The following is a 27,556-nucleotide window of genomic DNA, read 5'->3' as shown; positions in this document are numbered from 1 at the left end:
ATTAGTAATGGACACAGAACGTTTCGTTGTGTTAAAGATAACTTATAACAACGAATGCTGACCTGTTTCGGCCTACACAACCGATGCCCAACGATAGTCTAACTTCGGCATAGCGCGTTGCACGCATCGCCGACGATGTCGTGACGTAGCCTATTAAAAGGCTGACGCACAACTATTCGAATCATAACTGCTGTATAAATGGAAGTGTCAACATCGCGGTCACACCTTGGCGATCTTGCCAGCGTATGCCGACCTAAGAAAAATGTATCTAAAACGTTGGGGCACGTCAAATACGGTATGAGTAAGTTTGGTATACGTGAGTACAACGCTAAAGTACGCTATCATACGTCGTAGTAAGTAGAGTACGTCAAGAAATTTTAAACATGTTCAAAATTTTACGACGTACTCGGCGTATGACACACGTTCCGCATGCGATGGGGATAAGTTTTACACACGATATGTGGACGCTTAAACACGTCCACTACGCTACTTATAAGCTACTCATTAGTCGAAACACGTCGCGGTAATGTGTTTTTTACCCGACAATTATTTCTAACTTGTGTTTGACGTGCTTTGAACCAATTCTTTACGTAGTCCCAACACACATCGACGTATGTAGACGTATTCCAATGACGTCTTCTGGTCGACAAAAAAAAAATAAATGAACGTGTTTCTAGGTTACAACTGCCATATAAAGACGTGTTCCCAGCAGTTTTGGGAATTGGTATATAAAAATGCTGCTCATAAAAGGGAACCCAACAGTGTTTTCGAGTTCCTTTTTGAGTCGATGTCCATGTCAGCAGTATCAGTATCAGTATCAGTATTAGTATCAGTATTAGTATTAGTATTAGTATTAGTAGTAGTTTGTTCATGTTGGCAGTAGTAGGAGAGTGTGAGGGGGAGGGTGTGGGTTATGATGGATCCTCCTTGCGTCCGCGTGTCCACGGGTAGGTTCATAGGCTGCCACTCAACGATTTAAATGGCTGCATCTCCACTATTGAAAGTAGACGCTTGCGCTCAACAATTGCATTTTTTTTACACTCAACGACTTTTAAACGGTACCACTCAGCCATTTTCATTGTTTACAATGAACGATTTAAATTGCTGTCACTCGCCTTTGTTTTTTGACGTTGAGGTTTTGAAATTTGAAGCGTTTCTTCTGAACGTGTTAAAACGCTCAAACTCGACTATTTTAAATAGACGCTGCCGATGGACAATTGGAATCATAGCCAAGCTAGACATCGAAGTGTGAACATCCTCGTCATGCCGAAGAAAAGTTTGAAGAATGCTGCAAATAAGTGTCCTGGCCGTGGCCGTGGACGCTGACGCAAGGACGATCCATTATACCGACGTCTTTCAGCCTATGAGTAACTTAAAAGTAATGTCTGTCGATGTGTGGCAACGATCACGTAACGTGCCAACAACACGTTAATCATAGGTTATAAATAAGTTTCGGGTAAGCTAAACATTACCTCGGCGTGTCTCAACTTATGATTAACTTACAAGTAGCATGGGTTGACGTCTGTCAACGATCGCAGACCGTGCATACAACTTGTGGCCAGCGTAGCGGAACGTGTGAGTCATACGCCGGCATTCGTCATGAAATTTCAAGCATGAAAAAATTTGAGGACAACCGAAAAGTACAACGTTTAAAGCCAGCGTACAACGACGTATGGCAGTGTTTTTCAGCGTGCTCTCAATGTTATCAAAACTTACCCATAACGTATTCAACGTGTGCCAGCGTTTTAGAAAAAAAATTCAAAAATCGGCATACGTTGGCTAAAACGTCAAGGTGTGACCGGGCCTTAAGCTACACATTGGGGCAATACCCCTCAGCGCTGACTTGCCAATGGCTGGATAAGATAACCACGAAACCATTGGTAGGCATGGATGACCTACAAAATATGTAATGGAGAAGAAAGTAAATACCTATGGAGGTTTATCTTATAGGGGAATTTATATTCCAGATAAGGTATTGTTATCGCAAACCATCCGTCCCTCTGTCCATCTCCTTTTTGAACTTCTCTAGTGAAACCGCTGGGCTGATCCAGGTGAAAATTTTCAGCAAGATTCCTCGCCTGCCTGATTTCAGGAATTTACAAGCTTGTTCTGGTCATATTACCTTAAGTAGGTCAAAATGGCCATCTGAGTAAATACCTTCAACAATCTTCTCCAGATCCACCAGTCAGAATCCTACCAAATTTGGGACAAAACATTAGGACACGGTCCTAATGTAAAATTGTGGTGGCCATGCTGATAACGTAAACAGAAGTGTGTCAAAATGGTGGTCGCACAATTTCCTTCAAAATCTTCTTCTCTCGACCCACCTGTCAGAATGCCACCAAATTTGGGTTGCAACATTACGGTAGGGTCGGGATGTTAATTGTGCTGTGGAAGTCATGCAAATCACGTGACTGGAAGTGTCAAAAATGGCCGACTTTTTTAAGTTTGGGGAAAATCTCATAAATTCCTTAACATGTCTCCCTTGAAATATTGTAATAGGTGCCGAGCTGCTTGTGGACAAAAGACCCAAATGATGTGGGGAGAATTAAAAGAGTGCAACAAGAAAAAATAATTTTTGACATGTCAAAACCATTTCCTAAGAAGCCACAACATAAATATGACAGGAAGCTGAAAAAGGAATAGCAGCAGTTTCGTCATCTCAACTGAAACAAGGAATCATCGTTCCAACATTCAGGAGCTACAACACACCTATTTTGAAGGTTAAACTCTTTCATTTGCTCAGTCATTCCCTTCATGTGTTCTCTACATTCGATTAATTTATCCCTTCAATTCACTCATTTGTTCACTTTGTTTTTTACATTTGTTCCTTCAATTCACTCATTCGTTCACTTTGTTGATTCATTTGTTCACTTTGTTTATTCATTTTGCCATCCAATCGTTCATTATGTCAGTTAATTTTTTCCATTAAATGTTTTAGCATGACCTGGACAGTCATTGCCTCTGCTCTCTGCTTCTCATTCTCTGCCACTTTGGTGGAGGGGGAGCTGATGTTTGGGACCAGGGAAGCTTCTATCCTATCATCCTCGAACAACTCTTCCCCTGGCTCCTTCATGGTCACTATCAGGCACGATCATCGCCATCTCATACATGTCTGCCATTTCCCGCGCACGTTAAATCTCCTCAGGTAAAAAATTCCTTCAATTTCCAAGCGTTCTTTTTTCTGGACACCAATTAACTCTACAATTTGTACTTCGGAAACTACAACCCCTTGACCCTCAATGGTAGAGAGGTGATGATTTAAAAATTTCGTTTCCCAATTATTTTTCTTTTTCAGCTTTAGCTCGCTCTGACACCAGATTTTGTGGTCCTGGTGGATATGAAATCCCACTCTAATAACAACAGTTGTCATGTCCAGGGGTTTAAGACTGAGCTGGAAGGATAGCTGAACAGTTCTCCCTTGGAGGCAAACACATGATCCTTGGAGATCAATGTGGACATGGGACGGGGTGGGGGGCAGAGGTGCTCACCAGGATGGAGGACAAGGGTTTATTCTCGAACCCACAATGAATAGACAGACACAAGCAATATTTTATAAATAGGGGTTTAATGAACATAAATCAAATATTTATAATGGAAATAAATCAAAGGTGAGGTAAATTAAAGCCAAAATTTGAGGCACCTTCATACACAGTTACACATGTGGACAAGGGGAAATAGAAAACAAAAGAAAAATCCCTCTCTTTATTCTGGCACTCAGCCTTGTCCTGAGATTATTCATTTTTTGGACCTGGCATCGACGAAATCACGTAGTCACTGTGCAGGAAATCGCACCTAAAAATGGCGCCAAGCCGCTCTCTGGGTGGAAAATGTACGTGAGGTATTCGTGTGATGGTATTCAATACCAGGGCTCAGAAACTGCAGTGCAGGTTGTTTTCACAAGCGAATATGCTAAACGTTCCTCTCTTACACCAGGTCCATTCAACACGATCACCTTACTTTCTCCTCGACCATACGACGAGACTATTTGTGAAGCCCTGTGATAAGGCCATGAGGCACACTCTTCTTCCCTTCTCAGAAATGTACATGCATCAGGACTCAGTCGAAAGACTCAATTGCTAGCATTTTGCTCCAGTGCACAAACAAATTCGCCTCAGCATGATCATGAGAATCATGCAGCCTTCTTCACCATGTGGATAGGAAGCCAGCGATGTAGCCATAAATTTTGCCAAGAACCATAAATTTTTCCTCCAATCGTGTACCTCACACAATTCTCTTCTCCTCCGAACCTTCCGACATCATCCCCATCCTTCATCCACCACAGGGGTGTGGTTTGCTAGTTGTCATTCCTGGAGGCATGGTTTTTGCCTGCTTGTAACTTATGGCTCAGTTGTTGTTGTTGTCTTAAAGATGTGATTCCTTTTTATCGCTGGTCTTGCAAATAGAAAAGCATAGGAAAAGGCCACAGTGGGCAATCACATACTGGAAGGAATTAGCCTGAATCCCGACCTAATAAATATAGCATCTCCCCCCGGGTGGTGACACATAACAACTTAAGCTGATATTTATCCTACTTCACTTTCAGCAAAATGTCTCCTGCTCGTCCATGTACAATGCCACTCTATACAATCCTATCTTTATGATGAAGCTCCTCCATCTACCCCAAAAACATAAGAATATGTTATCATTTTATTTATAAAACAATACATTATCATTTTATTCTTAAAACAATATGGTGTTATTTTATTTATAAAGCAATATATTATTTCATTTTCTAAACCCATTTGTTATCATTTTATTTTATAAAAAAAATGGTGTTATTTAAGAAAAGAAAATATTGTTATCAATTAATTTATATCACAAAATGTTATCATTTTGTGTATAAAAACAAAATGTTATCATTTTGAATATCAACAAAATGTTATCATTTTGAGTATAAAAACAAAATGTTATCATTTTTGTATAAAAACAATATGATGTCATTTTCTTTATAAAACAATATATTAATATAATTTTTTTTACAAAGCAAAATGTCATTATTTTCAAAACATTATGTTGTTATAATTTTGTTTCTAAAACAATACGTTATTGTATTTATACAATAATATGTCATCATTTTGTTTGAAAAGCAATGTTATCATTTTGTTTAAAAAATACCATAAATATTGTTATCATTTTGTTGATTAAACATTATGTTATCATTTTGTTTATAAATGATATGTTGTCATTTGTTTATAAATCAATATGTTGTTATTTTTTACTTGAAACAATATGTTATCATTTGCATAATAAACAATGCAATTATAATTTTGTATACAAACAAAATATTATCATTTTATTTGTAGTCAAATATATTATGATTTTATTTTTAAAACAATATGTTATCATTTTTTGTTATATGTTATAACCTTTTTATCTCTCTCTCTCTGGTTATCAATATGTTATAAACCTTTTAAGCCTGGTGTTGGCACAGTGGTAAGGGCAGCGGCTTGGGATCCAAAAGGTCCTGAGTTCAAGCCCCGTTGAGCCACTGAATTAATACACCAGGGGGTTGACTCAGCCTGTCATCCTTCCGAGGTCGGCGAAATGAGTACCAGTATACTGGGCCGGTGTATACCCCGGTTAAACTAGGTGTACCATATCCCTGTGTCGTAAGAGGCGACCAGGGTTGCGTCAGGAAGGGCATCCGGCGTAAAACATGTGCCAAATCTCTATGCGGATCATACGGATGATCCGCTGTGGCGACCCCTAAAAAGGGAGCAGCCGAAAGAAGAAGAAGAAGATGTTATCATTTTATTTTTAAAACAATATGTTATCATATTATTTGTATATCAACATGTTATCATTTTGTTTAAAAAACAATATATTGTTATTATATTTTTTTAAAACAATTTGTCATGACTGAAATTACGCAGTATGTTGTTATTATATTTTTACAATATGTTATCATTATATTTATAAAACAATATGTCATCATTTTATTTTTAAAACAATATGTTACACACACACACATATGATCAGCAAATGTTGTCTGTCTGTCTATATCACGCTGAAAAATGGAAATGCTCCTCATAGAGAAAACAATATTAAGCAGACGTTGCTTTATATTAATCCAAACTTACGTGAAAATTATAATTATCAGACAAAAAATTGAACTCCGGCGGTGTATAAGGCAAAAGATGACAGCCTTGATCGCTCCCAAATTTTTTTGGTTGAGAAATATGCTGTGATATCTTTGCTGTGAAGAAATGTTTTGATTTTGGTGTTTGACCCTACACTACACATCTTTCTATATCGTAAAACGCTGGGTTGTCTATCCGTTTCGATGTAACATTCCATTTCACCTATCAAAAGTCATCACATGCCTCCAAATTGCTCCTATGAGACGCCAAAGACATATATTCACATTGCCATGCTCTCCTTATAAGTTTCCCCTTCAGTTTTAAACGACCAATAGAACTGTTAAAAGGGTCATCAAATATCAAAAGGTTGGAGCCGATCAGCATTGCAGGCGTTTGTAATGGTATAGGCATCATTCTTAGGTCACTGTTAAGTGAAATTACATCTATCCAAGCTATCTGTCCACAATCGATGTATTTTATATGGACATAGGCAGTGAACATGTTTTTGCTTCAAATCGTTTTATTTTTGGGAGTGATAGAGGCAGCCAGCTCTTTCTGACTATTTCCTTTATAAAAACTTGACCAAGGACCACTTCAGAAAACTTGTCATTACAAAGGCTTTGTCCGAGTAATTCCAGGAATCTCACGACATTGTGGAAGTAAACCTCGGTCATGATTTTCTTTTTATGATGTGTATAAAGTAAGTCGCTGAGACAGGCAACACCATGCTTCGGTGGAATGTCTGAGCTGGCTATGTAACGTGCTACCACTCCCTCACCCCTCACACCCCCACCCAAATTGCGGTTTGAGCCCGAGCAGTCACCACAACAGACGCAATGTGCTTTCCATGCAGACGCTAATCGTCATGAATACCAATCTGTTATTTAATGGATGATGAATCATTCAGAGACCAAGTGGCTTGATGTGACATACTTATAAGTAAATACATATGTTGTTGCTCTTTCGATTACAGTTTCTGTGTTCTGGTGTGGGAGAGAAACAATTCGTAAAAGTTGCTTCAAATTAATCCAAAATGACAGGAAAGTAATATTTTTTTAAAATGTTGTACACAAGAGATTGCATCTTTAAGTACTGTATTTAAAGTGCCGATTGTGCAACATTTGTAACCGACATTTACCCAATCTGATGTTTTGAAAAAAAGAAATGAAAGGCTTCCTTTTTTTCTTCTATAGTGGTATTTTACTAACTTTCCTACAGCCCCTCATCGATAAACTTTCTGTTGTGGAAATTGAATACAACTACCAGAGCAGCTGCAGAGGAAAATGGAGATCCCTGAGAGATGTTTCTGTAATGCTCAGCAGAAAAATTAGTAATTTGATTGCACAAAAGAGAAAAAAGACATTTTGTTGATGCATCATGATAATTGTCATCAATTAATAATTTTCAATTTCATAACACCTTTGATCATTCCCAAAATAATCCCTCATTCGGAGGTCCATGAGGCTCATGTTTTCATGATAAAGCAGGAGTATTTATTCTCCTGCACAGACTGATATTGTCTTTGTTCATCAACACTCAGAGCATTGAGTATCGATTTTCACTTAATAATTTAATATTGATGTTTTTGGTCATTTGTAATGGATTGGATAAAGAGATTTGAGACAAGTGAAAATGTTCATCGGGCAATCCAGCTTTTAAACACTTTTTTCTCGATCCCAACTTCGTTGTTATTTTTTTATTTTGCATTTCTATTTCCTGCACATTCCAGGACATTTTTTTGCAGTTCTTGTGATATCAACATTGATCACATGTCCAGAGGAATATTTTTTCCTGGTCAATTAATGCTCGGTGGTTTATTTCCAATACATAGCAGGGCAAAGCTTGCTCCATTGAATCCAAAAGTCGCTCCTCAACCTCTCACCTGTACTAAGCAAGTATATACCAACCTCTACATCAGATTAAGCTTTTAAAATCTAGCTAAAAAGCAGTGCATTTGTTCAACCCATTTGCGAATTGTAACAAAAACACAATTTTAATTTTGAGATCTATTTTTTATTAATAAATTTTGAATATTGTACAAATGTCTCATGGTCAATCATGCCAATAACTGGCAAATGCATTGTTTTTGGTGTTGCATTGGGGTTCTTGGTCCAAGAAAGACAGCCCACTTTATTTGCCAGGACTGGGATGTAGATGTAACGAGGTATGATTTGTTAAATCACATTTGCTTGTGCTGTGAGTTGATGAGCAAACATACTTTTTCTCTCTTGCAGATTCAATATCAATAGTTTTCGCAGTGTTATGACAATGATTTATGCCATTGATGAAATCAACAGCAACTCCTCTATTCTTCCGAATACATCGCTTGGATACATGATTTATGATTCTTGCTTTAACATGCATAAGACCCTAACTGCTGCACTCAGCTACCTTGGCCAGAAGTTCAGTAAATATCTTGAAGAAGATTGTCCTATTCATGCTGTGGTTGGAGAGTCCGGTTCACAACATTCTTTGACAATTGCTCGTTTCTTCGCTCTCTTTTTGATTCCACAAGTTAGACTTTATTTATTGAAACAAATTCCAGCCACTTCACTTTCAATGGGTCACATTTCATTTACCAGTTATTATAGGAATTTAGAAATTTCATACCATACATTGTTTTTTTGCAGATAAGCTACTTTTCCTCATGTCAGTGCTTGAGTGACAAACAACAATTTCCTTCATTTTTGCGAACTGTGCCGAGTGATGCATTCCAGGCAATAGCCATTGCGAAGATGGTTCGACACTTTGGCTGGGTTTACATTGGTACATTTGAGAATAACGATGATTATGGGAGAGAAGGTATTGCACAATTTACTGAAGAATCAGTGGATTATGGAATATGTTTTGCTTTTCAAGAGGTTCTCCCCAAAACACAGGACATATATGAAATAAATCGTCTTGGTAAATACATGGATGCTCCATCTCATATTCTGTAAAGTAATTGAAAACAATGAATCCTCTCCTAAAAACGTAATTCGACTTGTGTATGAATGAAAATGCATGTTTAAAGGAAGAAATTTCTCAGCAACATTATTTGCTAGTTGTTTTGCAGATAAACCTTTTGCTTATTAAACTCGAGAGTTCATAGAATACGATATCCCATGCAGTGCCACTTAAATTTTAATAAAGCAATGATTTTAACGATTGTTTAAAAAAAAAAAATCCGAAAGTTTAGAGATATTAAATTAGTCCTGAACAGCACCCTAAAATACCACCCAATTGAACCTTTGTTTAAATTGAACCACTGGATTGCAAAACTGGAGGCTCTTGAAATATTATGACAGATGATTTGTGCACTAAAGTCTTCAATATATTATGAAATTTAAATAAAATAAGGATTGTAAAAGTCATATAAATAAGGTGTTCCATGTACTGAGGTGTGTTCAATTGCCAAACAGCTCGCAATCATTTTCCAAGCAAGGTGTTCCTTATCAACGGTTTAGAATGGAGTGCTTGCTTTAGTGGTTAAGCCACTTAGTTACACAAAAAACTTGGTAACTGAACACACCTCTGTAAAATTGGAAGTCCCTTCAAGTACAGCCTTTTTTGGCTGCTGGTTGCATCATAGGTTTGGGGCACAGCGTTGCCACTGATGCAGTGCCCCTATCACCAGTACACTGGTGTTCATTTCAACAACCTCAGAAGGTTGACAGGCATGACAGGCTGAGTCAACCCCCTGATGTTAATTCAGTTGTCAACCAGGCTCAAACTTAGGACACTTAGGATCCCAAGTCACCACCCTAACCACTAAGCCAATGCCAGGAATAAAAATTGTAGGTTCTTATAAATATTATGAAGACGATTTTTGCTATATACAGTGTCAAATATATAATTGAATATAAATAAAGGTTTAAAGGTATACATATAAAAAAATTATAGGTTTTACCACTATTTTACCCAGCATCTATTGCACCACCCTATTTATCATGTTATATTCGTTATTTGTGCCTGGTGTTTATGTCCTTTATAACACCATTAAAACAGTCTATTTTGTGTTTGGAATAACTTTCCATTTTGTTTGACTGTCAGGCAGGCAGACAGAGTAAAAATATTATCTTACTCCTCTCTGCACATGTGTAGTTATCATGCATTCTTAACCAAGATACAAAAAAACCCCAGACTTGTCTTCTTATTCATGTTCTGATTCGTGTTCAAAATATAACATTCAATTCAAATACGTTGTTCCTTGATCACAAACGTTTGAACATAAACTGATAAGACAGATGGACAGACATGAACCAAAAGCTTAAACCCAGTTTTCGCTTTGCGTGAACAGGGGAAATATTCACAGCCGATGAATAGCATAAGGTGCGAGTCCAACACGAAATTGAAATTATCTTCGACCTCGGCTTCATTAAATAAAAATGCAGTATAACACATATAATCAGAAGTGGATCATATATCATGGAGAGACAATTAAACTCATAAATAATTTATATTTTGATCAATCAGGAGAGAAGATTGCAAAGACTAAGGCCAAAGTCATTTTGGCCTTCACCTCTGCATCAGATTTTACACCAATCATAGTGGAAATGTTGCAGCGAAATATCACAAATAAGCAATGGATTGCAAGTGAAAGTTGGATTGAATCCCCTTCCATTTCATCAGAGAATAATATACATATGTTTAAAGGTACAATTGGTTTTGCTCCAAGCTGGGGTTACATTCCTGGCCTGCATGACTTCCTCATTCATCTCCAACCAAGGCTTCAGAATGTGAATGAAGTTACAAAAATCCCAGCCAAAATGTATGAACTTGCTTCCAGAAATGATGTAAAAACTAAAAGTTGTATGAATCATTTGAATGTGAAAGATCCTTCAGCTATTTACAAGAAATCAACCCTTGTGAGAAGGACTGATGGAGTTTCCAATAAAATGATAAATAATGTCATTGATTTATCCAAAACAAATTGGTTATCCATATGTTGTTTACAATTTGCATCAAATGTGCAAATAAATCATAAAAATATTGACAAAAAGTTATATCTTAACCAAAGCATTTCCATAATATTGAATCAAAAACAAAATGCTTCAGAGATGCTTAAAATCAAAACAAAGCTCTTGGATGAGAAAGAAACAGCATCAGTGAACATATTCCTGTTAGAATTTTGGGAGCAGACGTTCGGTTGCACATGGAGTTCAAATGATGAGACCTCACAACTGTGTACAGGGAATGAAAATTTCGAGGCAGCTGACACATTGCTTACTGATGTATCTCGTCTACGAGTAACTTACAACACATACATGGCTGTGTATGCGATCGCAAAGGCTTTGCATAACCTTCAGTATTGCATGCAAATTAAAGACATTTTATTAAATGCCACTTGTGGAGATATTCTGAGATTTGAGCCGTGGCAGGTGAGAATGGTGTCATAATATTTGTTTTTCTTCATTAATATGATGGTGTTTTACTCCTTAATGTATAACCTTAGGCTGACAGGATGGCACAGTGGTAACCACACTTGTCTGTATTCTCTCTATCCAGTGGTTTGAATCTCGGCTCAGCTTCCAAGAGTGGGCGAGCTATCACTACCATCAGAGCCAAATTACGAATTTCTGCAATAGCCTGCAGAGGGCACTGCATCAGCGGTCCAGCCTTGCAGCTATTGTTGCGACCTGCCTTCCTCACAGCCTTGTGCTGCATACAAAAGATCGTACAAAAGAAGCAGACGATGCATACCCTTTAATTATGTAGTTACTCACTTGGATTTCCTCAATATGCTCGCCTCTCTCGACATTGTTACAGAGATTTACATCACAGATTTGCTATGTTGTCATGATTTACACCAACCATAATACAAACATATATTTTGTACAAATATGTCTGCAATTTGGTGATATTATATTTGTTTTCATATAAAATAGTCCAAGTGGTCTAAAGCTCTAAATGGGAAAGGGTTAAAGTTGTCTAATCTGCATGAAGGCTCTAAGGAGTCCAAATGGTATTAAGGTCAAATGGGCCAAAAGGGACTTAAATGGTGGAAAGATCTAAAGGTTCTAGAGATTAAAAGGTTATAAAATATCTAAAGAGTGAAGGGGTCTAAATGTGTCGAAAGTGTTGAAAGGGTCTTAAAGGTGAAAAGTGGTCTTAAGAGTATTATAAGGTAAAATGGGTCTTAAGTGGTCTAAAAGGTTCTAAATGTCATTTGGGGTATTGTGGGTCTTTTTGTCCTCTGGGTCTTCTCTGTCATTTGGGTCATTGGGGTATTTTGGGCCTTCTTTATCTTTTGGGTCCTCAGGACTTTTGGCTCATCTGGATATTTTGTGTCTTTGAGGAATTTTGAGTACTCAGTGAGTTTTGGGTGTTCGTGGTCTTTAAGGTCATTAGAATTATTCTAGTATTTTGGGTATTTTGGGTTATTTTGTGATGTAAGCCAGGCAGGTCTGGTTATTTTGGGTCTTCGGGTTCTTTAACGTCCTTTAAGGTCTTCTGGTTATTTTAGGTCTTCTCAGTGTTTGCGTCCTCAAGGTCTTTTGTGTCATCTGGGTCATTTGGGTCCTCTCAGTCTTTTGGGTGTTCTGGGACTTTTGGTTAATCTGTGTCTTTTGGGTCCTTGGAGTTGTTTGGGTCTTCAGAGTATTTTGGCTCCATGTGGACTTTCGGGTCATCTGGGTATTTTGGGTCCTCAGTGTCTTTCAGGTCCTCCGAGACATTTGGGTCATCTGGGTCTTTGGGTTATTTTGGGTTAACTGGGTCTTTTGGGTCTTCAGGGTCTTTTGGGTCAACTGGGACCTTTGGGTCCTTAGAGAATTTTGCGTCCTCATGGACTTTGGTTTTTCAGCGTATTTTGGGTCATTTGGACCTTAGGGTATTTGGTGTCTTCCGGGTCTTTAATGGTCTTGGCAGACTTAAAGGGTATTGGGGGTCTTAAATGGTCTTCAACAGTTTCTCAAAATCTTCAACAATTATTCTTCCAATTGGATTGGCCTAAATCCTGCCCTGGTGGTGTTGTTGCACCTCACATGAAGAGCACAATTTCTCCCTTTCCTTTGACTGATCTTACACCTCCAAACCCCAGAAGTACCTTTTGCTCTAACCTCCCCTACATTTCCCACCTCATGTTCGTCTGTGTATTGTAAAGTCTTCCAAACAGTGACAACTCCATTTACATCATCTCTATAAGACAACAAGGACCAACTTTTAACCACTCATCCCAGCTCTGTTTTCCTCATAGGTGGAGATTTCAATTGTCACCATGCAACTTGAATGGGTATTGGTACCTCTCTTACCAACCATGACACTTCAGCAAATGACTTGTATGACTCCATGGGACTGATTTACAGTGAACTTTTAAAACCGCAATCTTTCCAATGGCAAATCCTCCCTTCTGGACTTAGTAATGACATGCTTCCATGCAAATATGTTCTGCTCCCCCTCCGTTCCAATTGGTTCATCTGATCGTATGCTTGTGAGAATCAACATCTCTGGCTATTCTTGGAGAGATGCCTCAGTGCCGGGGAGTCTGGCTATCTCTCTTCAACTTTCCAAATGATGTTTAGTCATATTTGTACCTTCATATAGTTATATTTGTACCTTTTTTGTACCTTTTTACAATCTTTTTCTCGTTGTGTTTTTCTCTCTGTGGAAGAATTTGGGCTTTACAGTTTTTGTGCTTCTCTAACTTTTCGTAATCATTATAATTGGCATATTTACCGCTCACATTTTATTGAGCGATGTGTACTACTTCAAGGAGCCAACTCTCTTCAGGACTCGTCTCCCATATCTACTGCCACTGATATTAACTCAGTCTGGGAAGTTTTCTACTGAAATATACTCTCTCTGATGCACAGATTCATCCCATGTCATCTCATTTTCAATTATCCTACCTTAGGTCCCACATATGGTAATGTCATGAGGCAGTTTCTCTGAAACAACTTCCCTTCTCTTCCTGGAAAGCAAACCAAAGCAAAGTAAATTTCACATCATTCCACAAAGTAAGCAATAAAGTATGTGTGTATCCACTCTCTGGAGAGCCAGAAAACGACATCTGCACAACCTCAACATTGAACTTTCAAACTTGTCTCCCTCCTCTAAAACCTGGTGGTGCCTTGTTAAGTCTTTATCTGGTGTATGCTGCCCTCTCTTCACATGGCACCACAGCTGACTTCGCTCATGAGAAGGCCAATGCATCAATTCTGTGTTTGCTTACAAATCTCGTGTCCCAAACCCATCATTATTGGTACTCATCCTTCCCTGTCGTACCAGAGCAACTGCAGAAAACCTGCTGCAGAAAAGTTTTTGGCAACGCTATACTCTGATTCTGCAACAGGACTGGACGGCATCAGCTTATCTGTCCTGAAAACCTGCTCTGCTACTTTTTCACATCCTCTCTCTGCTCTTTTCACCCTATATACAATTTGTCCAAGGTCATTTTCCATCTGCATGGAAATTAGCTAACGTAACTGTATTACATAACTCCCTCCCCCCCCCATCACCAACACCTCTCTGCACCCCTGCTCGCACCATGTCCTTCTCAAGACTGTGTGGGGTAAGTACTCTATGAATACCGTCTACATTTTGTAGGTTTCTCTTGAGTATTTGGTTAAAAAATAGGTGAGTTGGAGACATTTTGAAAATATAAAATGAACACAGACAAGCAAATTAAAGCCAGGATTTTAAGAGCCATCAAACACTTTGGAAAGGAAAATAATTTACTGTACGTTTCACTTGGAGTTTAACAACCAAATAAAGTTTCCAAGTGATGTTTACTCATCTTTGTACCCTCATTTAGTTTTTTTACAAACTCTTTCTTATTGTGTTTTTTTTCTTCCTGGAAGAATTTGGGCTTTACAGTTTTTGTGCTTCCATAACTTTGCGTTATCTTTTTAATTGGCAGAATTACTGCTCACATTTTATGGAGCTATGTGTACTACTTCAAATTTTATATCTCCCATATGCCATTGTGTCTACCTTTTATTGTAAACATTGCTGTTGAAGAGTTCGTCTTCACCAATGACTTCATTCACATAAGTTTTAGCTTTTGTTTTATCTCAGGAATGTCGAATTTGTCAACAACCTCGGTAAATTGGTGAAGTTTGATCAAAATGGAGATCCATATGAAAACTCGTATGAATTGATAAACTGGCAATTAGATGAGAATGGTCAAGTGCAGTTTCAAGTTGTTGGTGATTTTAAGTCATCGGCTCCTCCAGAGAAGCAACTCAACATTACCAACAAAACAATTTTCTGGAATGATGTAAAACACATGGCAAGTACTTTTACTGTCGTTCCTGATTATATATTCATGTATTAATCCCATGCTCTTCCATCCAAAGAAAGTTGCATAAAGCAACAAAGAAATGCTACACAAGGTAAGCCCTTTTATGTTCCAAACCCGACCCGAATTCCTCTGCAGCTGCAGACATTCACAAGTAGTGCAAACATGAGAATTCCAATGCTGCATTCCTCTCTTAGCCACCAGACTGATTTTATCACTTATTGGCAAGCTATCAGCAACAGTGAAGACAAACGCACACCGCCGCAGCTCCCAGTATGCACCGCATGCAATGCCAATAGCAGTTAACATATAAATACCAAGACCCAATCATATCTCTCACTCATAATTTCAGGGAATAACCAATCAGCTCTCAATGAAACAATTACCCCAGGCGGCAAGGATTTCAATGCATTAACCCCCACACTCTTCCAGCCAAAGAAAGCTACATAAAGCAACAATGAAAAGCTATGCAAGGTAACCCATTTGCCGTTTCAACCCTTCGTGGGCTCTTCTGGAGCTGCAGACATTCAGAAGCAACACATAATTGAGAATTTTAAAATCTGAGGCAGAAGTAGAAACCTGACGAGTAGAGTCCTTTAGAATAGATCAGCCAGATGAATGAAAATGCGCTAAAAATTGTGATGGCATCATTTAGTGTCGTTGGAATCCAGGGGTAATCTCTTCTTGATGGGGTTGTGATTAAGATGTAACTGGATGCCAGGGATACACTTGACTTTGAAGGTCATTATTAGGTCATACAGGTCATGTTGAGTCAACGTTTTTTCTCTAACTTCATAATGGGGAACAGTTGATGGCAAAACCCTTGCAACACGAGAGTTGATTACATTAGGCATATCTTGAGCCTATATGCACAAAGGCATCAAGGGAAATTCAAAATGGAGCTCACGTGAGAGGAGAGGAGATTGGGACCATACTCTGTGCAGAGTGTTTGCGCTGCTTAAGCAGTCTCCTTGGCTATTGGGCACAATCCTGGACGGGTCGCCACTCCGACACAGGATACCAGCATGCTGGCATTCATTTTGCTGACGTCGGAAGGATGACAGGCCGAGTTAACCCCACCTGGTATTAATTCAACAGCTGAGCGGGATTTGAACTCAGGACCCTAGGACTAACGTGGAGTCTGCAAAAAATCGATTTCTCTATGTCTTTGAACTGAAATGAAGCGTACTGTTGATTGATAGTGTACAGTTGTCTGTTGAACAGAATAATCTGTATGCATATGCAGATCCTTGATTACAGACATCATTATTGATATCATGGGAGATATACATCTAATTTGACTGAAGATATCAAGCCTGTTGCAATCATCCAACACCTCGAGATGTTGATATCCTGCTTCTTCTGTCAGAAACGAGTACCCTCAGAAGATCTTTACATTGCATCAAAAGAGGGGAAAATCCGGACAAAGGCTGTTTTGCAAGACAACAGAGAAGACTATGTGATAAAAGTATGCTGATATTCCAAATAGGTTTTAAATGTTCTCAGAAACAGACTTTGATACAGCAGAAAGCAAGTGGCATGAGGCATGCTATGGTTCCTGTGCCTTCGAAAGCAAACTGGCCAGATTGATATAGTAGTGTACACCGCCTATGATGTCTGCTTATAAATGCGGTCATAAACCTTATTTCTTAAATACTCATCCTTTGGCCAAATAGTGGTGCTGCCTGCTACTTATGAACTGGACACTCTGCATGATTTTCCAGGAGAAGGATATGAGAAAACTCAGAATGGCAACATCGGAAAAGTCAGCCGAGATAATAGACCATGCAAGAACTTAACCTGTGATGAATACAAGATGGGCAGATGTTAAAGACCTTATAGCAGCAGGAGTTTGTTACCACCTTCAATGTTGTGTGTGATTTCAACGAAAAAGCAAGCAGAAGTAATCAAAATCATCAGAAGAGGGATTGATGATAGATGAGTGAAGGCACAAACTGTGTGGAAAACTGATCACGGGGTTATCTCTTGGTCATGTTTATGACATGGGTAAAGTCTAGGACAAATATGTCAGCATCTTTAAAGACATTGGTATTGATTATTTTCAGAGATTCCAATCGAGAAGAGCAACATCCATGATGAAGTACAATGCTTAATTGGGTCAAAAGCTAAATATGTCTGGCCTCTGTCAAAAGCCTCTCTTCTGATGTTTGCGAGTGATGAATAAGTAGTTATCATTGCAACAACGCGAACCAAATCTTCTCAGCACAGTGTCTCTCCACTGAGTCGGAAGGTGGATATGTAACAATGCGATGGGCTTTCTGCCAAGACTGTTTTCTTTAAAGAAACTGGCTGCTCGTGCCCCCAAGTTCAAATTTACAAGTCATTGACCTGCCGTAGCGCGCACAACTTTTAGATTGTGGGTCCATTGATGTTGAGTAATTTACCGATGTGGACCTGCGAACAGGATTGTGGATCCGACGTTTGGAGAGGTTTTGGGCTCAAAAGATCAAAACCTCCATAAAAAAATGGGATCCAGCTGATGATCCGGACAGTTGGGAAATCAGTAAATTACTTATAAATTCAAGTTATAACTTCAAATAAAATAACTTTTGTAAGCACTTACTGGTACATAGTATATCCGTGTTTGTGTTTTTTAAACATGTGTTTGTATGTAAATGTGTGTGCGTAGTATATATATATATATATATATATATATATATATATATATATATATATATATATATATATATATATATATATATATATATATATATATATATATATATATATGTAGGGTGAATATACTGGTTCTGGCTCACTTTTCCCCATTCAAATGAATGGGGGATTTTCAGCGATTCATATTTTTTTTCCCCTAAAAATAAACCCCCTTTTTATCCCAAGGTATATTTATTTGTCTCCCCTTTTAACCTGGGGATACTTTTTTTCAAATAACCCATGCAATAAGATAAAGATTTGTTAAAGGTGATTCTAAAGAAATATCTGAAACGTCTAAGCCTCGGGACACTCTTTATCAAATAACCGATGCATATTGTTTAGCTCACTCATTGAACCTATAAAGATTTGTTCATTCTCAAATTCCTTCAATAGGTCAATTTTCTTTGCACAATAATCCCCATCTAAAATATTGAAAAACAAAACATTTGAATCTTTATATTTTTTAAGATACCCCTTTTGTGCCATTACGAAATGATAAACTTCTCTTAATGCTCTTGTTTGACCACCTCCTGAGCCACATATCATTTTGAGATTATAGTAAATTGTTTTTTCATTGTTCAATTGATAACCATTAAAGTTTTCAGTCCATTCAAGGATATTCATTTTTTTCTTTACATCCTCTAACTTACTACTTTTTAAATTGATTCGTTTATTTGTTTTATTTACCTTTGTTTTAGTTATTTTTTCAATAAGACTTATTTGATATTTTTCACATTCATTATGTTTTCTATTTATATACCAAGACTGAGATTTTCTCCACTCTTTAGTTTGATTAATACTTGGTTTGACCATTTATATATTGTAAAAAAACGCGGCGGTAGCCCTTAAAAAACCCTAACCCATCTTCCCATCGTTAAAACACAATCTATTCTATTCACTCTATCATACAATATCCATATGGAACACAATCTATTCCATTATCTAAAATAAATCTATTATCATCAAAGGCTCCTAATGCCTTTTTATTTACTTCTTCACTATATATGTAATGTTTATAACTTCTTATTGTATTCATTTTCCTATATTCTTCTTTCTTATTCATCAAACAATTACAATAATTTCTAAAAGTTATTGATTTCTTTATTACATATTTCTTTATTCCCTTTAACCTCTTATCAATCTGATCACCATACTTATAAGCATATGCCTTTGCTCTCAATCCAATAAACTCACTCATTACTTTTCCATCCAACTCATCCTTAAACTCACCAATAACCTTTTCATTCATTTTGGAAAATAACTCCCTCTTCTTGCTGAAATTACTTGTATCATATACTCCAATATTTTTCTTTATATCTTTATAAACATCATCAGTTTTTATATCTAGGATAAAACTATCAGTGTCCATATACAACAATGAAACATTTTCACCATACTCTTTCTTTAAGTCATTATACAAATAATCATACATCAATATCTTTGATAAATCAAGAACTGCTGTTCCAATATAAATTGGTTTATCCATTACAATACTTTCCTTTTTCATATGAATTGCAGAAAAGTTCTCTGAAAAAACCTCTTCTCTCTCAAAACTTGGTTTATTTATCAATCTCGAAGCATCTTTCCAAGATGTTGCGAATCTAATGTTTTGCCTGTTTCTAACATTTTCCATAGTCTTTCCAAATACAGCATTATTCATTAATTTATAAAAGTCCCCTTCAAATTTTACTTTTGTATTTGCTCTCATATCTGTATTGAATTGAATATACTTTTTCACCCAAGGACTTTGTTTAAATTTTAAAACTCTATGAATTTTAGCTACTCTCAATCCTTCTCTCAAAAACTGTTTTAAGCTTCTCTGATGCAAAACATATCCCTCTTTATCATAGAATGTCGTTTATAACTTTTCTGTTGATTTGCCTTTAATATTAAAACTTTTATGATAATCACTGAACCATTCTTTCTTTGGGGTTTCTTTCTCACATGCAAAAGGAAGGTCTTTATGCTTATTATGAAGATCACTCGGGTACCTCAAATCAACTTCAAAATAATAACCTTCTTCTTCGTCATTAAATTCCTCTTGAGAAGAAATAACAATATTCATCAAAGCCTTTTCATAATCCTTTTCTTCCACCCACTCTAATTTACCATAAGGCAGAGATTGAGACATTGCCCATCCATACAAATTAGTAGCATCAAAATACATCAAATAATTACTATCTTTTTCACTATCATAATTTGGAAGATATTTATTATTTGCTTTAGCATATCTTTTTGAACATACTTGTAATATTCCACCTCTCTTGGACTTCTCAATCATCAAAAGCATATCAACATCACTGATTAAATCTATATCGTGTTTTGTCATTTTCAACATTGCACTCCAAGCTAAACCAGGAGCTGTGAAATAGTGGGCAGGATCTAATCCATAACAATTTTTATTATGACAGAGTGATCTAAAAGCTTCAAACACATCAGCTAACAATAAATATTCTGTTTTTAGATAAAAATCATGATATTCTCCAAGGTTCTTTATCTTAAATATTTTCCATATTTCTTGTGCGTGTTTATATTCCTTATCACTTATCTCTTCTTCATAAAGGTTATTATAGAAACTTTATTTTGAAGGAAGTTGTGTTTCTTTAAATCTCATAAATGAATCCATATAATCATAAGGATAAATTCCCTTACTTGTAAGAATTTTCTCTTTCCTTTGAATTTCATTCCTTGTTTGAATTTCCTCTCTCGTAAGAATTCCTTCTTTAATCAGAATTTCATCTTTAATCTGAATTTCCTCTTTAGTTAGAATTTCATTCATTGTTCGAATTTTCTTTATAATTAGAATTTAATCTTCAGTTAGAATTTCTTCATTAATTTCCTCATTAATTCGAAATTCCTCTTTACTTTGAATTCTCTCTTTAATCTGAATTTCCTCTTTAGTGAGAATTTCCTCTTTTGGAAAGAATGAATTAAGATTTGGAAAAGAGTCCGTGGAGCTTAGATTTGATGCGAGGTAGGCTAGTGGTGTTCCCATAAACTTGTAAGAATCTAGAAACCGAATACGAGTTAAAGGTTTTGTGAATATCATTTTTGTAAATGAAATATACTTTTGACTTGTGTTTGTTATGGCAGAAATATTCCCTGGTGTTTTTGAAAGTTCATTTATAAATAGATGTGTATCATAGTTGGCGCTGTTGTGAAGAAAGACTGGAATAAAAGAAGGTAATTTATAATTAAGATGACAACAGGAATGAGCGGGACCTCTATATTTACCAGTAAGATGACAGTGATCCCTAACTTTAGACGATTTGCATACAACAGATAAATGGCTGATGCTTCATTAAAACAATTGTTATTTCCAGCCTTCTTACTACCTAACAACAATAAGTCTATTAACTAATTGCAATGGGTCATTTGGAAGAAAACTAATACCTGAACCAAGGATACTTAAAGCCTGAATAATGTGTTTCTCCTTCTCATTTTTCCTACTTTTACTAGAAATACTAACCCTATAATTTAGAGTGTTCAGCAGATCAATATATACTCTATCATCATTATTTTTCATATCCAATGGTTTATCAATATACTTTGATTCATCCCTCACAGTTGACCCTTGTGTTCTATCTTTTGTGAGAAGAAACATTAATCTCGGAGTTAGTTTAACAGGGGTTTGAGCAGAACCTAAGAACCTTAATTCATCATTAAATATCAATACCTTTTCTTGAACAAGATGAAATATTGCTGGTTGTTCTGTTGGAATGAGTCCTGCTTTGGTTTTTGAATGCGCTGAATATTCATTGTTTTGAAGAGCATTCACAATATAATCAGGGGGTCGATTAATCTCTTCCAGTTGTTGAAATAAACCTTCATCATCATATACTTTTAATTCTCCTAAATGCTCTAATTCTTCCTCCGTCATTTGATCAAAATCTTTTAACATTTGAAGTTTTTTCGGATTATATTCTACTGTGGGAACTGTGGAAATATCTTTCATTTTTTTTTGGGAAGTTTTTAAAAGTGGTTTAAAAAATTTCTCTTGTTTTCTTTCAAATGCTTCTTCGCCCGTTAGTTTCTGTCTGCGTTTCTTCTTTATGTCTTCCTGTTGTTTTACAACTTTTGAAACCAACTCTTGATGTTCCTTAAATCTTCTTGCTCTTTCTTTTGCATCCATTTATTTATTGTAAAATATCATTTAATGAATTGTAAAGATCAACAGGGAAATTTTCCTTTCCTTCATCATTCAAGTAGATGTGTTCAAATAAATCCTTTTCTTTAAATATTTCATCAAATTCTTTATTAACATTAATGCGAGTTGTAATTTCTTCTTCACTAATACTTGCATCTCTGCTTTTCATACGTTTGCGTTGAGTTTCTTCATCAACATCAAAACCGAATGATAAAATCTTCACTCCGCTCAGATGTTTAATAATTTGTCTCGTTCCTTCTGCATTAGTTTCTAATATCCCAAGACCACCAGATTTTAGTTTCCTTAACTCACTCTTACAATGTGAATATTTTGTTTTACCAAGAGAAACCTCCTCAAATATTTGACCTTCATTCCTCAATCGCATATGTTCCTCCTCTGAAATATAGTGATAATCTTCACCTTTTACTTCTCCAGGTCTTATTGCTCTAGTTGTTGTTGATACAATGCGTATCATGGGGTGTTTTTTTTAAGTAAATTTACAATATTCTCATTTGTACTACACAAGAACCTTGATTTATGAAAGTTTTTTTTTTCCAGAAGCAGATTTACCCACAAGATTTACAATAATAGTTGTCATTTATATATGTAATTGTTTTTAAAACAAAAAATATATCCCTTAATATCTCATCTTGTTTCACAACAATATATTTATATTTTTCAGTCGTGTACTTCATGTAATCCTCAAATTTCTTTTTACAACATAATGTAGAACAATTATCTCTCCAAAAATTATTGATATCTATTGAATTTAACTTGAATAAAATAAAAGTATTAGCATTGTTTCTGATGGAACGACGAGGAAGTTGAAAGTACGATTGACTAAGATAAATACAATTACAAGAAGAATGTCTCCCTCTTGTGTAGTAGCTGTCCATTACTGTTTGGTTTCTCTCATTAACACAATCATCAAAGATAACGAGGTTCTTTTTTGATTTATCCAAATATTGGGGAGACGGTATATCATCCGTATTATCACTAAGAATACAAGTTATCGGATTTGATTTCTTTTTACATCTCTGTTTTTTACAAAATAGTTGAATTATATCTTCAATGTTATAATCATTTAGGTTTTTTTGACATTTAAATAAACCGATTATATCTTCTTTTTGAAGACCAGCATTAAAACCTTGTGAGAGTAGTTGATACTCTGGTTGAAAACTCGACTTTGTGAAAATTATTAAGTTATCATAATCTAAAAAGTTGGGAGTGAGGAGCATCTTTAAAAGTAATCAGGTTTTTCCACATCCACTTGAACCAACTATGAGACATCTTAATGAATTTGGGAGATTTTTATGGTTGTTAAATTTTATCTTATTTTCCCAAATTGGTAAAAAATCATTCATTTATATATTTGGAAAACAGGTTATTTAATTTATTATTGGCTTTTTTAGAAACTCTATATTTTATCCTAAGTTCAGGTTTAATTTCAAGATAATCCATTATTTTATTTATACAATATCTTGTGTTGATATTTCCCTGAAAATCACATCCATGAATAATATATAACAACAATCCTTTGAACATTTCTCTAATACGTTCAGTTTCTAACCTTGTAAGGAAAGGTGTGTTATCACTCTCATACTTTACATTCATTTCTCCAATCAATCTTGCAAAGTAATTCATTTTTGGTGTAAATCTAAAAGAATTTTTTTCCTTTTTATATTTTTTATTATCATTAATTAGAAGATAATCACAGAATAATAATTGTTTATAGGCTTTTGACTCTGTGTTTAATCTCCATCTTTCACACGCAGGACAATTCTCAAATTTGTCATATGGAGAATCAGGAAAGTCTCGCATATTTATAAAGTAAAACTTTACTTAAACTGAAATTCATCTATACTTTCAGTTGTATATTGACTCATATTTAATAATATTACCATCGATATCGATATACTTTTTTTCATTACCAGATTCAAAGAAAACATTTTTTAGATTAAAGGTAATTTTAAAATGATCGGTAAGTACTATTGAACGAAATGTCATTTCACCTGATATATTAACATCCTTTATTTCATCAGGATTTACATCTTTAGGGTTGTTGAAAAAAATACAAATTTCTCCTTGCATATTACAGATGGTCTTATCTTTTCTTTCTAAAGCTTCATCCATAAGGTTTTTGTGTTTTGATACTTTTTCTTGTTTCATTGCTTTTTCTCGTTTTGAATATATTACCACAAGGAGAGGAGAAACTTTTGTTGGAGATACTTTAATTGATGTTCTATCAGGTATACTAAAAGCCTGAAGGAAATTTCCTTCCACTGAAGGAAATTGAAGAACTCATATTATTTACCATAATTGTTTTTATCCAATAGTTGTTATATTTATCTTTGTTCAATTTTACATCCTTGACATATTTCTCATTATCTTTAACAAATGAAGAGATTGATTGAAACTTGTCTTTTGTGTCTTGAAACATTGTATTTATAAAGTGAAAAAGTTGGAGGATAAAATGGTTTTAAGCACAGATTCACCTGTAAAATAAACGAAATTTTCATCAAGAAAATTTTAGTTTAAGCAAAGATTTATTATATAAATATGGTGAATGCAACATACTGCGATGTTTGTAATCACAAATATAAACATTATAGAAAACACCTCTGAACCAACAAACACACATTTAATCTATTTCATAAAATATGTCCTCTTGAGTTGGAAAGAAAACATTGTGATATCTGTTCAAAGGATATTTTGAAGAGAAGTTATAATAGACATCTTCAATCACAAAAACACAAGAAAAATGAGTTTAAAGTAAAGGGAGACTATTATATTGAAAACACTGATGGGGCATTTAAAGGGCATATAAAAATAAGTATTTTTCAATTTGGAGAACCCGGTCCATCATCAATAGCTGAATCAATTGAAATAGTGAAACCTGATGTTGAAAAAGTTATTAAAAAGACATTAAAAGAAATGAAAACTTTAAAGTTTTATATGGGAGTGAAAATGAATATGAAAAGACAAGATGAAGAACAAACTCCTTATATGAGAACTGATCTTCATTTTATAACATCATTTCAAGATTTTTTGAATACTGGGGTTTATGAAGAACTATCAAAACAAGAGGAGGATGTTGATAATACAGTGGTAGCAAGTGGATTCAATATTAAAAAAATCATCTTTTTAGATATACACATTCTAAAATCAAACCCTCTTAAAGCTTCTTCTTATATTGTATTACCAAAAGAAATAAAACTAAAGAAGGCAGTTGTTAATATTAAGAACAATGATAATAAATGTTTTCTCTGGTCTGTTCTTGCTCACTTTCATCCACCAAAATGTAATTCAGAAAGAGTAAAACAATATATGAAATATGAGAATACCTTGGACATTAAAGATTTTAAATTCCCAATGCCACTAACAGATATTCCTAAATTTGAGAAAAAGAATAATCTTTCTATTAATGTATATGGATTAACGGATACAAACAAAGTTCAAATAGTAAAAATTTCAAACAACGATAAAAATGAAGAAACACACATTGATCTTTTATATTTTAGTGTTGGAAATAATTCACATTACACATACATCAATAATTTATCAAGATTAATCTCTTCTCAGGTATTCAGAACAGCAAACAAAATATATCCTTGCAAGCGATGTCTAAATTCATTTCATACAAAAGAACGATTAGAACAACATTCAAAATATCAGAGTAATCATAAATCAGCTGTAATTACAATGCCTAAACCTGGTGAAAACATTTCTTTTGAAGATTATAATAAATCTATCATGCACCCATTTGTGATATACGCTGATTTTGAGTGTATCCTTAAAAAGATAAATACTGCTTCTCCTAATCCAAAAGAATCATATACAAATAAATATCAAAAACATATTCCTTGTGGTTTCTGTTATTATATCAAATCATCTGTTGGAGAAAAGTATAACAAACTTGAACATTATAGTGGAAAAAAAGCTTCACAAGAGTTTGTAAAACGATTAAAAAAGGATTGCATAAGACTCACTAAATTAATGAAAGAAACAAATGAACCAATGAAATTAACCAAAGAAGAAAAATTAGAATTTAGAAAGAACAATATCTGTCATATTTGTGAGGGGGAAATTAAGGAGTCTAAAGTTAGGGATCATTGTCATATTACTGGTAAATATAGAGGTCCCGCTCATTCCTGTTGTAATCTTAATTATAAATTACCTTCTTTTATTCCAGTCTTTATTCACAACAGTGCCAACTATGATACACATCTATTTAAAAATGAAGTTTCAAAAACACCAGGGAATATTTCTGCCATAACAAACACAAGTCAAAAGTATATTTCATTTACAAAAATGATATTCACAAAACCTTTAACTCGTATTAGGTTTCTCGATTCTTACAAGTTTATGGGAACACCACTAGCCTACCTCGCATCAAATCTAAGCTCCACGGACTCTTGTCCAAATCTTAATTCATTCATTCCAAAAGAGGAAATTCTCACTCAAGAGGAAATTCAGATTAAAGAGAGAATTCAAAGTAAAGAGGAAATTCGAATTAATGAGGAAATTAATGAAGAATTTCTAACTGAAGATGAAATTCTAATTATAAAGAAAATTCGAACAATGAATGAAATTCTAACTAAAGAGGAAATTCAGATTAAAGATGAAATTCTGATTAAAGAAGGAATTCTTACGAGAGAGGAAATTCAAACAAGGAATGAAATTCAAAGTAAAGAGAAAATTCTTACAAGTAAGGGAATTTATCTTTATGATTATATGGATTCATTTATGAGATTTAAAGAAACACAACTTCCTTCAAAAGAAAGTTTCTATAATGACCTTTATGAAGAAGAGATAAGTGATAAGGAATATAAACACGCACAAGAAATATGGAAAATATTTAAGATAAAGAACCTTGGAGAATATCATGATTTACATCTAAAAACAGATGTTTTATTGTGAGCTGATGTGTTTGAAGCTTTTAGATCACTCTGTCATAATAAAAAATTGTTCTGGATTAGATCCTGCCCACTATTTCACAGCTCCTGGTTTAGCTTGGATTGCAATGTTGAAAATGACAAAACAAGATATAGATATAATCAGTGATGCTGATATGCTTTTGATGATTGAGAAGTCCAAGAGAGGTGGAATATCACAAGTATGTTCAAAAAGATATGCTAAAGCAAATAATAAATATCTTCCAAATTTTGATAGTGAAAAAGATAGTAATTATTTGATGTATTTTGATGCTAATAATTTGTATGGATGGGCAATGTCTCAATCTCTGCCTTATGGTAAATTAGAGTGGGTGGAAGAAAAGGATTATGAAAAGGCTTTGATGAATATTGTTATTTCTTCTCAAGAGGAATTGAATGACGAAGAAGAAGGTTATTATTTTGAAGTTGATTTGAGGTACCTGAGTGATCTACATAATAAGCATAAAGACCTTCCTTTTGCATGTGAGAAAGAAAC

At 35.2% G+C, this 27,556-nt stretch overlaps 1 protein-coding gene across 1 annotated transcript in view; it reads left to right on the top strand.

The window, feature by feature from the left end:
• Nucleotides 1–2,942: 2,942 nt before the first annotated feature.
• LOC147035788 (vomeronasal type-2 receptor 1-like) overlaps nt 2,943–27,556 on the top strand; it is a 41,338-nt gene continuing 16,724 nt past the window's right edge. The window contains 7 exon segments of the mRNA XM_085869483.1: nt 2,943–3,088; nt 8,318–8,720; nt 8,723–8,987; nt 10,539–11,443; nt 11,571–11,776; nt 15,081–15,294; nt 15,442–15,576. Coding sequence (XP_085725609.1) covers nt 2,943–3,088; nt 8,318–8,720; nt 8,723–8,987; nt 10,539–11,443; nt 11,571–11,776; nt 15,081–15,294; nt 15,442–15,576 — 2,274 coding nt within the window.

The sequence above is a fragment of the Eptatretus burgeri genome, chromosome 1 (genome assembly GCF_056783735.1).
Source record: "Eptatretus burgeri isolate ZD-2024b chromosome 1, Ebu_testis_v1, whole genome shotgun sequence".
NCBI lineage: Eukaryota > Metazoa > Chordata > Myxini > Myxiniformes > Myxinidae > Eptatretus > Eptatretus burgeri.
The sequence above is the reverse complement of the archived record's forward strand: the minus strand, read 5'-3'. Positions and strand labels throughout refer to the sequence as shown.